Source organism: Nannospalax galili, unplaced genomic scaffold, assembly GCF_000622305.1.
Source record: "Nannospalax galili isolate Female #2095 unplaced genomic scaffold, S.galili_v1.0 scaffold109, whole genome shotgun sequence".
Lineage (NCBI taxonomy): Eukaryota > Metazoa > Chordata > Mammalia > Rodentia > Spalacidae > Nannospalax > Nannospalax galili.
The window spans coordinates 1,261,257-1,275,067 of record NW_008360315.1 but is presented as its reverse complement, the minus strand read 5'-3'; the positions used below and the strand labels follow the sequence as shown (position 1 = coordinate 1,275,067).

General features: G+C 36.4%; 1 protein-coding gene across 4 annotated transcripts in view; it reads left to right on the top strand.

Moving 5' to 3' along the window:
- The window catches only part of Clcn3 (chloride voltage-gated channel 3), an 85,814-nt gene that overhangs the window by 68,998 nt on the left and 3,005 nt on the right, over positions 1-13,811 (top strand). For 2 of the 4 annotated variants that reach the window (XM_008824938.3, XM_029559559.1), the window contains 4 exons: positions 1,134-1,320; positions 3,055-3,453; positions 7,764-7,980; positions 12,199-12,274. In XM_008824938.3, coding sequence (XP_008823160.1) covers positions 1,134-1,320; positions 3,055-3,453; positions 7,764-7,980; positions 12,199-12,274 — 879 coding nt within the window. The remainder of the gene's footprint in view (positions 1-1,133; positions 1,321-3,054; positions 3,454-7,763; positions 7,981-12,198; positions 12,275-13,811) is intronic. The other 2 variants (XM_029559560.1, XM_029559561.1) reach the window with 1 other exon arrangement.

Below are 13,811 nucleotides of genomic sequence, written 5' to 3'. Positions count from 1 at the left end.
TATTCTCATCATCTTTATAGGTTCTAGGGAAGCCATTATTTTACTGGTCCTAGTCTGCAGGATGTTAACTTAAATGGATACTGCAGCCTCATAATCAAATTACTAAGTCATTACTACCATGCCTTTTTTCATCATGGATTTAAAGCCATATGCTCTGGGATACTCCTTCTCTTGGACGTGTTAAATATAGCTCTTTTACATGAGCATAGATATGGAGAATCAAATGTGTCAGCTTGTCATACACTGTTCTTTGAATTACTGCATTTGTAGTTCATGTGATAGTATTTGGTAGTATATGTTATGTGGAATAATAGCTTTATTTCTGGGAGATTGGAAGTGTGGTAATGTTTGAAGTTAAGATCTCTTTTCTCTTGGCCTTGCTTAGTCCATTGAGTATCAAACTCAAATAATAGAAAAGCCTTGAAGTTTTACTCTGTTTTTCTTAGCAAATCAAGTTAAAGGAGCTGGAGGCAGGTGACAGCTGATTGTTAAGGCCCAGCCTGGGACTGAAGGACTAACTGTTAGGAAGTTGTGAAATACATAGTGATCCCTTGTATTGTATATTCCTTTAATGAGCCCAATGCATGTTAACATGTCATTATTATTATCTTCTAAACGTCTGACCAATAAATACTTTTCTCTTTTTAGTTGATCATAGATTCTAGTCAAAATATTGGTGGACTCTGATAAGATTGCCTAATTTATGGTGTAGGACTTAAAAGGAATAGCGTCTACTATTTCTATCATCTGTAAATATATAGGAAGGTCAGTCTTGGGAGAATACTGCTTCAAACTGAATTGGCTTAGTTTGTTGGAAATACTTCATATTGTCCTTTTAGTTTTTAATTTACTGAAAATTTTGTTAGGGACTGATACTAGGGGTTCCCTAGGATAAAGGATAAATAGCCACAAGTTATTTTCTCTGTGGCTTAGAGGATATGCTTTGTTACTTTGCAGTTGAATTCAAAGAATTATTAAGGATTGGTTATAACAGGACTTTGCTGTAGTTTTACTTGTATGAGGATTTTACAGTATCAGTAAGATACATACAGCCAGTTCCTAGAAATAAATTCATAGGAAGTCAGTCACTTGAGAGGATTGCTGCCTTATTAAGAGTTCTATTACTGTTACAGGTTCCATCTGGCTTGTTCATCCCTAGCATGGCCATTGGCGCAATTGCAGGGAGAATTGTGGGGATTGCCGTGGAGCAGCTTGCCTACTATCACCATGACTGGTTCATCTTCAAGGAGTGGTGTGAGGTTGGGGCTGACTGCATCACACCCGGTCTCTATGCCATGGTTGGTGCTGCTGCGTGCTTAGGTAATGTGATTGTATTTGCTTGTGTCTGGATGTTTGTAAGTCTGAGAAAGATAAGAGCCAGTGGAAGTGCATATTTATTTGGTAGGTGGTTTGGTGGGGAGAAGAGGATGCAGGATAGAGGGAGGGAATACTTTAAAAGAAACCATGCAGTAGTACTCCTATGTAGCACTGATTTTTAATATACTTGTCTGAGAACATAATGTTTTATGACAGAAACCATCTTGGTACAACATAGGCTTAACCAGATTCCTGTCCAAGGAAACTTGGGTTTTTCATTGTTAAGAATCTTAGCCTGTCTATAACAATTATAGATTGTTTTTAAGATCAACATACTAACAAAGCTTCAGAATAGTTTTACTTTATATTCTGCAGTAATTTATTATCAGCCTTAATAAATGATTTGTTTATTAGCCCTCTAGTACATAAGATGCATTTGTAGAAAAATAAGAAAAGGAGGCTGGAGAGATGGCTCAGCTGTTAAGAGCACTGACTGCCCTTGCAGAGGATGTGGATTCACTTCCCAGCACCCACATGGTGGCCAACAACTGTCTATAACTCTGGTTCCAAGGAATCTGATGCCCTCTTCTGTCCTCCATGAGCAGAGGAACAACATGCTGAAAATGATACTTCAGTTGTGCATGCCTGTCATTCCAGTATTTGGAAGGCGGAAATAAGAGGCTTGTCAGCTCGAGGCTAGCCTGGGCTACCATAGTAAGCCTCTATCTTTTTAAAAAATATACTTAGTAGTACTACTACATGGCTTAAAAAGTAGATTGAAAGTAGTGGGGCCTGGAGTAAAGGAGGTAAGATAAAGTGGTGTGAAAATAGGACAAAGTGTTCAGAGCCTGGACTAGTTTGGTAATAGTGGGAATCCTGAGAAAAGAACCACAGGTGGATATTTTACAGAAGAAATCAGATGGGTCTAGGTGGCCATCTACATACTGGAATAAAATCAAACCCTAAGAATAACCACCTAGGTTGTTACGAAGGATGTGTGTCAGGAGTTGGGGTCAGAGAAGCTGAAATAACTCCATGTTGGTGAAGGTGTGGAATTCGGTATGTGATGTTTTCTGTGGCAGTAACCTAAAGTCTTCTTAGAGTTGACAAACAACAAGCCCAATAGTGAGTGTGGTATGCACAACTGGAACATGGGAAGAGGCATCAGGAACTTAAAAGATGTGGATTGGGGAGGAATTGTCATAGAAATCATAGTTGAGAATGATGATTTGAGTGAATGAATATATGAATGTTTCTCTCCTTCCTTCTCTCTTGTAATGCTGAGGATTAAGCCCAGGTCCTTGCTGATACTAGGCAAGCATTTATTAATTTAATATTCTACCCATATATGTTTAATTTTAAAATAGGTAGCAAGAAAACCTGATGCACTCTATTACATTTCCTTAAGTATTTAAAACTTTCATAACCGTGAAATTGTGTCTTTTGTGCATCCATAAATCAAAATGGCAAAGTTGTTTTTGTTGGTCGGCTCTGATTTTTTGAAAAGTGATATAAAAGGTTTTGAATTGTTTTTCTAATCATCTTTTGTGGTATACACAGATTGGGTTTTCTCTATATCATATTAGAAGGAGTGATTATTGCCCTAAGAGTAGTAGTTTTTGTGATTCTGCTTCCTATATTCCATATTCCGTATTTACCTGCCTCATGCAAGAATTCTTGGGGCAAGTAGTGGTGAGGGTTCTGCCCTTCCTGACCAGTGGTTCTTATTTCTTTCAGGTGGTGTGACAAGAATGACTGTCTCCCTCGTGGTTATTGTTTTTGAGCTTACTGGAGGCTTGGAGTATATTGTTCCCCTTATGGCTGCAGTAATGACCAGTAAATGGGTTGGTGATGCCTTTGGTAGGGAAGGCATTTATGAAGCACACATCCGATTAAATGGGTACCCTTTCTTGGATGCAAAAGAAGAATTCACTCATACCACACTTGCTGCTGATGTCATGAGACCGCGAAGAAATGATCCTCCCTTAGCCGTCTTGACCCAGGACAATATGACAGTAGATGACATAGAAAACATGATTAATGAAACCAGCTACAATGGCTTTCCTGTCATAATGTCAAAAGAATCTCAGAGATTAGTGGGATTTGCCCTCAGAAGAGACCTGACAATTGCAATAGGTACTCTTTTAAGCAACATATACATGAATGTATACATGTTATGAGTAATAGATTTTTAGGAGAAAAGAAAGCAACAAAGTTTGATTGGTTGCATTTCCAGAGGCAAGTGGTATTAATTTATATTACTTAAATAAAGCTTGTGTTTTCCAAGAAAGGAATCTTTACTTCAGAGATTAATGGAATTTATAGAGAAAGTTAAAGGAAAATGACCAGGTTTTAAAAGATAAGACAATATTAAAACTTTAAATCATATTCCTGCTGACAGTGGATATTTTTTTAAGTTTATCATTATTGAGAGGGACACTGCTGGATAGGAAATATTGTTGGTTTAAAGAAATATGATACTATAAATACATGAGATAACAAGACATGACATCAGAAATGATAACTCACATGATATGGCCCTCACATGATGACTTTTGAACTTACCTTAAATATTTGCCAACATGAACTTCTATGAAGTTGTTACTGGAAAACCAGACTATACAGTCTGATTCATTTATATATGTATTTATTTACATAAGTATACATTATTGAAGGACAGATTTTTTTTTTCTCCATACTGTCTTAACAAAATACAATCTTTGAAATATATCAAACTAGATATATTCTCCCTTTTGATGTTACAGAACATGTTTTTAGAATATTAAACCAAATGAGAGGTCTGAGATTATTTAAGATCATGAAAATAGCAGTCCCAGAACTTTGTTTTTAATTAAAAAAATTTTTTTGAGTTTCATATGTGTTGTATTTGCATTATTTCTACCCTTCCCAGTCTGTGTCCAGCTTCTCCCTTGTCCCCCTCCTCCCTTACAATTTCTTGTCTTCTTTATTATTGTTACATACACGTACATAGTGCATACACACACACACACACACACACACACACACACACACTCGCTTGTGCCATAATGCTCTTGTGTACATGTGTTTAAGGCTGCCCACTTGAGATTAGACAGCCTCTTAGGGAACTAATTCCTGGAGAAAACTGATTCTCCCTCAGCATCCACTGAATGCTTGAAGCTCTTGTGGTGGGACCCTGTGAAAATTTCCCCATCCACGTTGGCATGTCAGCTGATTTGTCATTATGCAGATCTTGTTAGACTAATGTACTGTGGAGATTTCATTGGTGTAGCTCCTCTATCATGCCTAAAGTGTATTAACTAGCAGCAAGGTGTCTTGTCCCACTGGCTCATGCAGTCTTTCTCACTGAATGCTTGAAGCTCTTGTGGTGGGACCCTGTGAAAATTTCCCCATCCACGTTGGCATGTCAGCTGATTTGTCATTATGCAGATCTTGTTAGACTAATGTACTGTGGAGATTTCATTGGTGTAGCTCCTCTATCATGCCTAAAGTGCATTAACTCGCAGCAAGGTGTCTTGTCCCACTGGCTCATGCAGTCTTTCCACCTCCTTTTCCATGATGTTCCATGAACTTTTAGGTGTAGAGGTTTCATTGTAGATGTGTCACTTGGGGATGGGTACTTGACAGACACTTATTCTATGTTTTAACCAGTTGTGGAACTTTGTAGTAGTCACAGTAGTATTGGAGAGTGAAATCTGCAGCTGGCATGCACCTGTAATCCTTGCACTTGGAGGAGAAGCAGAAGGAATGCAAGTTTGAGGCTAGCCTGGCGCACATAGCAAAACCCTGTTTCTAAAAAAATAGAGAAAAAAGAAGAAAATGAAATCTGTGTTGTTTTCTACTTCAAAGTACTGTGAAAGAATGACATTAAAAATAATAAAATAAAACAACTTAGTAGATATCCTGGCATTTTGTATGTCTAATGAATGATGCTTGTTAAAGTGATTATGACATTCATATAAAATTTATATTCATTTTACACATTCTCTTTATTTTTAATTGACAAATCGAAACTAATATTAATGTCATGTTTTGAAAAATGCGTATATTGTGGAATGACAGAGTCAAGCTAATTGATGTATCACCACACATAACTTATTCTGTGGTGAGGCCATTTAAATCTCTTAACAATTTTGAAATAAAATGAAAAATAAAAGTGACAGTTATTTAGGGGAGGGGAGGGCTAAGGCAAAGTCTCTTGTACTCCAGGCTGGCCTCAAAATTTCTGTGTAGCTGAGGATCATCTTGAACTCGTGCTCCTCCTGCCTCCGCCTCCAAAGTGAAAAGTACCATTTTTTTAATATGAGACTTTAAGGCAAAGAGTCTGACTGTTCACTTCTGGTACTTCATATATCAGAGGAACATTCCAGAAAATAAAGTTAATATTCTTACAGAGTTAAGCATTTTAGGCTAGGGATACAGCTCAGTGGTACATGTGTCTAAGGCCCTGGATTTTATCCACAGTACTGCAATAAGTAAATTTTTAAAAAAGTTGTTTAGTCCTTAACCATTTGAGCATGTAGTGCATTTTCATTGGGTGGTACATTTGTTATTGATGTATATTTAATATTGATAATTGAGTCTAGTTCTAACTATTTGGTAGCACATGCCATTATTGCTATTGTAGCAATAGTTGTTTTTTAATTCTTTTGCTTTTTATACTGGAATTAAAAATTCTATATTCACCCCTATTGCAGTACTAGAGTATGCTAAATTTGACCGTTTATTCCCGATAACTTCAGTTGAATATAAAACTGTACTTTTGCTCTTTACATGCTACTTAAGAAAAAATTTTTTATTTTATGTATATAAATGTTTTGCCAGCATGTATGTAAATGCATCCATGCTGTGCAATGCCCATGGAGGCCAGAAGTTGTTGGACCCCTCTGGATCCAATGCATAGTGGTTAGTTGCCATGTGGGTGCTGGGAACTGAACCTGGGTTCTCTACAAGAGCAACCAGTGCTAGTAACCACTGAGCCATCTTTCCAGTACCCACACTCTACTGTTAATGTTGTTGATGTCACACTTGCCATCAGTTTATTCTGTGTGTCGATTAATGATACATACTGTTATTATTTACACTATACCATTTAGTTGTGAGGCACAGGCTATTAGCTACATTGTTATGGGCTGACAGCAACTTGGTAAGCATTTTTCAAGAACCCTTTATGTCAGTTGCTAATGGACTTCTCTTCTGTATCATGATTATACTTTGAATCTGGTCCAGGAAGTACTACGTATTAAGACTTCACTTAGTGCCTTAGTACTGAAATATGTTTATAACCCAGTTAAGTATGACTTTAGTGGTCAGAAGGAGTAAAGAACATTACATCATTCATTTATGAGCAGTAATATTTCCTCTTCAATCAGACTGGCATGTATTATTTTAGCTTAAATATTTTTGTAGCAAAATACATTCTCAAAATATTTTCACTATAACTAATACTATATTTACATACACATAGTTCTAAGTAATGTTAACTCAAAATAGAAGCATAAAGCTGGCTGCCTGTTTTATTTGCGTATTCTGTCATGTTATTATGGGTTTCTCTTTTCCTTCTGGTGTCTACTTTCTCCGTCCTTGTTACTTACCTTGGACTTTTAAAGATGGGAGTGGAAACAGGCAGCAAGACAGAGCACATTGGAGAGGAAAAGAAATTGATAAGACCTTTATAAATAGAACAACCCCAAAGTCAGTCTGTATCCACTGTTAGTCTAATTGTAGTTTCAACCTATCCGTAGTGCTCTTGACTCATCCAGAAAGTTATACTTTAATGTCAGAATAGTGAAAGAACCAGCTAATTCATAGTGATGGATTGTATAACTACACAACGGAATCAAAGCAAGGGTGAAACTCTTTAGTGTCATTCTTCTCCAATGCATTCAGCATAGGTAGGCTTCATTTGATGATGGATTCTCTAGTAAAATGCTCTTGTGATGTGTACAGGTTTTAAATAAAATTCCTTTTATCAAACATGCTTCCTTGTCTCTGAAAGTTAGAAAACAAGCTCAGCCCCACTAAAAAAATCCATGTATTTGCCTGAAGATTATTGGTTATTGGCAGATTCTAGTTCAGTTAGAAGAAATTACCAAATGTTAATTTTGTTAATTCTTTTTGAAGTAGAAGACAGGAAAAAGTATGTGTGTGTGTGTACAATTTTTTTAAAAGAACCCACAGAAGCTACTGTTGTGTGTATGTGTGTGTGTGTGTGTGTACAATTTTTTAAAAAACCCACAGAAGCTACTGTTGTGTGTATGTGTGTGTGTGTGTGTGTGTGTGTACAATTTTTTAAAAAACCCACAGAAGCTACTGTTTGTGTGTGTGTGTGTGTGTGTGTGTGTGTGTACACGTACAAATTCTTTAAAAAACCCACAGAAGCTAGTGACCTATAAAAAGTAAAACCTAACAATTGAAAAATTTTGGTCTTCTCTATCTCTTTTCAGAAAGCGCCAGAAAAAAACAAGAAGGTATCGTTGGCAGTTCTCGGGTGTGTTTTGCACAGCATACCCCATCTCTTCCAGCAGAAAGCCCTCGGCCACTAAAATTGCGAAGCATCCTTGACATGAGCCCTTTTACAGTGACAGACCATACCCCGATGGAGATTGTGGTAGACATCTTCCGAAAGCTGGGTCTCAGGCAGTGCCTTGTAACTCACAATGGGTAAGTTTGGCACCACAGGGATCAATTCACTTACCAGAATTTATGATCCTTATTAATGGAATCTTTTTAGGGCAGAGTAGGAGTCAGCTCTCAAGTGGAAAAAATCTGACTTATTATAGTTATAAATGCAGGATCAGTCAGTTAAGCTTCACACTTGCCAGAAAGTAAGAAGGATGTCAACTCTCTGTTCTTTGCCCAGACATAAAGTAGCATTTGGCAAGGATGCTCTTTGGAGAAGAGATATGGAAGCATTTCCAAATGGAGAGCATGTTGTGCTTATAGTATTTTCTTTCCTGTGGAAATGGTAGGCCTAACCTCTAGGGAGCACTGCAAAACCATTCTCTTTTTGTATTTCATTTTGGGGTATAGGTGTGTTGTACAACTCTTAAGTTCCTAGATATTTTGCTATGTATTTGTTTAACCAATATTTATCATGTAAGAAAATAACACGATAAAATTTGTCATTAAAAATCTCCTTTGATAATGCTGTTTCTTTTGGTCCACCTTGAAACGCAAGTCGTACACATAAACTGCTAATGGCTTATGAACATTCATGTGTTTAGGCCTCTTTATTTCCATTATATTACTTTTCCTTGTTGGAATTATTTTTAATTTTTATTTATTTTTTGATATTGATACAAGGTCTCACTGTGTAGCCCAAGCTGACTTTAAGCTTGTAATCCTCCTGCCTCCACCTCTTGACTATTCAGATTATAGGCATGCACCCCCATGCTGGGTAACTTGTTAGAATTCTGAAGAACATTGTTTCATGTGAATTCATGTAACAGAAATGCTAGGAAGAGGAAACAAAGGGTGTTCTAGGATTGTGTGTAAACTGGGTAGCTTGTCCTGAGTAGTGTGAAGCTGGTTGATAAATTGTACTGAACACTTAAGGGGATCACAAGTTTTTTGTTTTGTTTTGTTTTTTATAAGATTTTGTACCAACATGTGGGTAATAGAACACATGAACCCTTTCTAGAGAAAGGAGGAATAAACAACAAAGGGAGAAAACAACTGAACACCTTCATGCTTTCTTACATAACTCTGCAAACTCAGTGGCAAGGTCCTACTTCCCAGGTGTAGTGATTAGTGTGCAAACGGGTTTCATAATGTACTTAAACTCTTTTCACCTTTAAGCTCCCAATCTCTTGCTGCTATTTTACACCAGTTTACTGATAGAATAGTCTCTTTCTTTGTGATTTCTTAATATATTAAATCATTTTCTTGGCCAATACAGTAGACCATATTGGGTAAGGAATAGCAGTGTCATGGATACTTACTTTTCTACAAATGAAAACAAAACAAAAAAACCCCAAAGTGTGCCAGGCATGGTGGTGCATGCCTTTAATCCCAGCATTTGGGAGGCAGAAGCAGACAGATCTCTGGTGAGTTCAAGGTCAGCCTGGTCTACATAGTGAGTTCCAGGCCAGCTGGAGCTACAGGGAGACCCTGTCTCAAAAAAAGAAAAAAACAAAACAACAAAGTGGGAGCATTAGATCCATATTCAGTGTTTAAATGAAGTGAAACTTAAACCATATTCCTTAGGAATATGATAGAAATACTTAACAAAAGAATAAAGCTATTAATTAATGGCAAGGAGTTTGAAGTTAGTTTTTCTCACAGCTACTTATTACAGAAAATGTTTCACAAAATATGGTACTGTTTTTGTTTCTATAGTCTAATTTTAAAAAATGGTACCAAACTAAATTGTTTAAAAACTTATTATTAGTTAAATAGTGTATCTTTTCATAAAGCTTTGCCTTGGGCCCTTTGAAGTATTAAGTGGCTCAATCAGAACCTCAGGCGAATTATCATAAGCTATTATTTACTTGAGTTTTTCCCTGTGCCTGGCAGAGATTCTTTTCTGTACTAGCAAATATTTATTCTGTAAGTTGTGATTATTATTAAAGCCCTGCTATGTGGTTAACTTTTTATTTCACCTTGCTGATTAAGTCACAGAATTTTGGCAATATAGATGTTAGACAGGAAAATATTTAAAAGAAAGAATAAAACTTATTTTTTAGGGGGGATGAGAGCTCCTTAAAATTTTATCTGTGCTGCTGATGGATATTAAAAGTGAAGGAGCGTCCTTCTAAGGGATTATAGTTCATTGCCCTGATCACATTTTTTCTTATTTCTGTCCTTCACAGAAAATAATATGTATTTGGGAAGAAAAAAGATCATTTGAGGCAGGGGGCTCTTCAAACTTGATTTTCTGTGAACTTCTAAAGAAGCAGCAGGGTGTTTTACTTTTAGAGTTACTGAGAAAAGTCTTTGTGTTTTTTAGTGAGAAACAAAAAGTTCTGGGTGCTCTCAGGGTTTTTCAGCTTGTGGTAGTACCTTGAGGGTGGAAAGCAGGTATTTAGGGGAAGACAGACAATGAATCTAGTACCATAGGTGCAAGGGGGAAAAAAGAGGGGTTCTGGGAACTGTCCGTATATCATTACAGTGGCAGTTAAATGTTGAAATTGCTCAAAAAATGTTTTGACTGAATAAGCCTAGAAAATATTGAATTAAATATAGCTGAGATTTACTTTGGAACTTCTCAGAGCTTTAAAAATTTCAATATTTTTGGTTCCCAGACTGGTGATGGTAGCAATTATAGCTTCCCTGGCTGCCTTGAAAGGGCAAGTGTATTTTGGTGGGGTGAGGTGGGATATACTCTTGGGGAAAATGTTTCTTGGGACACACTTTGGGAAATGCTATTTTCTACCTTTTTATATCATTACATCTTTATTTGTTAGCCCCCACAGAAGCAGCATATTATTCTTACATGAGACACATTTTTGCATTGATTTTTCCTTTTACCCTAAAATTAATACAAGAACACTGAGCCTGGTGTCATTTTCTGAAACCAGTCTTCTACATTAAAGAGAGTAACTGTGTGATTTCCCCTCACCTCTCTTTAAAGTTCTGTGCTTTATGAACTAGAGGTTTCTTTGTAAGTGTCTGAATTTGCCAGTTGGTCTTTGCAAATGTCTAAACTCTCCTCTGAGGCACGCATGGCCGAGCTTCCCAGCTGAAATCAATTGTTCTACACAATTGGATAGAAAAACAGTAGTAAGAGTTACTGTATTTAGTTAATTGCCAAGATTTTCACATTTCCTAACCATAAACTCAATTGAACTGGTAGGTTTAAGAAAATTTTTTTAAAGATGTGTTTCTTTTTATTAACATGTATTAATTGTACAGAATCATGGGTTTCATAACAACATTTTCTTACGTGTATATAATATACTTTGAGTGTGTTTACCACTGCCCCAACATTTTTTTAAAACTCAAGCATTTAGTCAAAGAATAAGTGTCTGTCTAGTTCATTTCCTATAACACAGTCTCTGAGCTTTGTGGAGGGGGAGGTTTTTCCCGTGCGCTGGAAACTTTACTACATTGTTTTAAGTAAAATAATGAGAAAACAGAAGGAGTGAACCTGTTTCTGCTTTTTTAATTTTTTACCCTCCCTGCTTCCCCACCCCCAAATCATTACTGCTTTTTATAAGGGACATACTTGTATGGGCCAGACTGCTTTGAAGTCCCTTGGGGACATTCTTCAAGAAGTCAGATATTTCAAAGGCAGCTTAACAGGAAAGTTGACTTTAAGCATATCACCAAGGAAATGCCTAACCTGAAGGCATTTGGAATGGGCTTCTGGAATTTTAAAATTTTTTAACTTTTTTTAAACTTTTACTGTTCATAGTGCCACATACTGCGGTTAAAAATGAGTAGTCAGATGCCTGCTAATTAAAAGTAGTCTAGTTTCAGGTATTCTTATGAAAATTTATGACCATCACGTTGTTAGAGGTATTTAAATGATAGCTGTGAGGTTGTGATCTCAGAAATTAGAAAAATACGTTCATCAGAAAAATATGTTCATCTAAGGAGAGAACATTGAAAACAAATCTGCAGATTTCAGAGGTTTATAGCTGTGTGTCGTTTCTTTTACACTTTTCATTTTAGCCATCTTCATAATGAACTTTTATAATTTTGATTTTTAATTTGAAAAGGGAGATAACCCACCATTAGAAATAGTAGTGTGTCACTTTTGAAGCTAGTTGAATTTCTGCAAGTTTTTAAATCATCTTATTTTTATCTCTCCCAAGTTCATAAGAAGCATTCTTATGGTTCATGTTTTTCTTTTCTTTTCTCATTCTTTATCATTATGATTGGAATCTCATTTAATTTCATTTCTCACACAGTTATTAGCATAATAATCTGTTTCAGGATTGTCTTGGGGATCATCACAAAGAAGAACATTTTAGAGCATCTCGAGCAACTAAAGCAGCACGTGGAACCCTTGGTGATTAGCGTATCAGATCTCCTCACTAGAGCTTAGAAGTCAGGAGCATGAAACTTGTGAACTGTTGAGAGCAAAGCAGTCCCACCATGCTGCCAGTTATCCTTGTATCTGATCAGATGTCTGTGAGATAAATTTAGATATACTGTCTATAATTCCATTCTTAGAAAGTAAGCAGAAGTAAACATCACTCATCAAAATCATTAGCTACAATTTAAGAACTGCAAAAAGTTTTGTAGTTGCATGAGGAAACATTTATTGGAAATGCTTAAAAATGAAAAATCTGTCTCCCTTAGTGGCTTTACCGGTCTCAGAAGACTCCTGACTGGTTAAAAATGTCTGCCCTATCACCCCAACCCTTCATCCTTATTATGCATCGTAACCTGTGTTATCTTGTGATAAACCTAAGCTCCTGTGACTAAGAGAGCTTAGTGAGTAGGAATGTTGACAGCGGAATGGAATTTTTGGTGGGCACACTAACTGGAGCACAATGTGTATATATTTAGGTCATAACAGTAGTTCTTTTTCTGCTGTCCCTTGCATACTTTCAAGGTCACAATGTGTGTCCTGCCGTTTCATTAGTGAGTTGTACATAGATCGTATATGTACCCCTTTTGTATGACGCTTCTAGACTGTCCTAAGTAGCTTTTGTTTTACCAGGCTTTATGTCTTAGTGGTGTCATGACTACAGATAAATTTAGATCTTAATGTGTAACAAAAATTGTCTGGCTTTAGCAATTAATGCCTCAAATTATTTTGCCCTGCAATTGTCATATCTCTGTGGAACCTGTCCCCATTTGTTTAAGTACACAATTGATTATGTATTCCTGTTGTATGCTAATATTTCACAAGTGTTTCATGCATCCTTTTTTTTTTTTAAAAAAACTACTAACCAAAATACAGTAGCAGCTCATTCATTCTGCTTTCTGCTTCACCTGTAATAACCCTTTAGGACCACTGCTTGATTTCTCACCTGTTTTTTAATGTAAGCATTAACACTTAAGACTTTCATAAAAGCACTGTATCTTGGGAGGGCACAAAATTGAAAAATGAAAAACATGATTATGCTAGAAATGTGGGCTATATTATAGACTTATTCTTGAAGTTCTCAAGTTTGGGAAGTGAAGTTTTGTGCTGACCATTTTATATATATTTTTATCTCAGTATGTGCTTTCATGAATATTCTGCATACAATGGAGCAATCCTTAAATTATTTCTTTAAAATTGGTTAATTTTGGTATACAAAACGTTGCAGTTTTAAAACATTGTCTTCTTGATAATGGGAATGGATTTCCTTTCTCAGACTGGATCAGAATCATCTGTTGTTTGTATCTTCCCAGTTTTGTTACTTTTTTGTTGGCATACATTAATCAAAATAGCTCTGCTTCAATGAGACATGCAGTCCTCAGTCTCAGTGGGAAGGGCCTCATACTCTGAATGACTTTGAGTATCTTTTAATATCCAAGGATGGTTTCTAGCTAATTTGTCTTTACCAATAAAAACTTTTTGAAAATGCAAGATCAGGCTGCTTGCTTTGCTA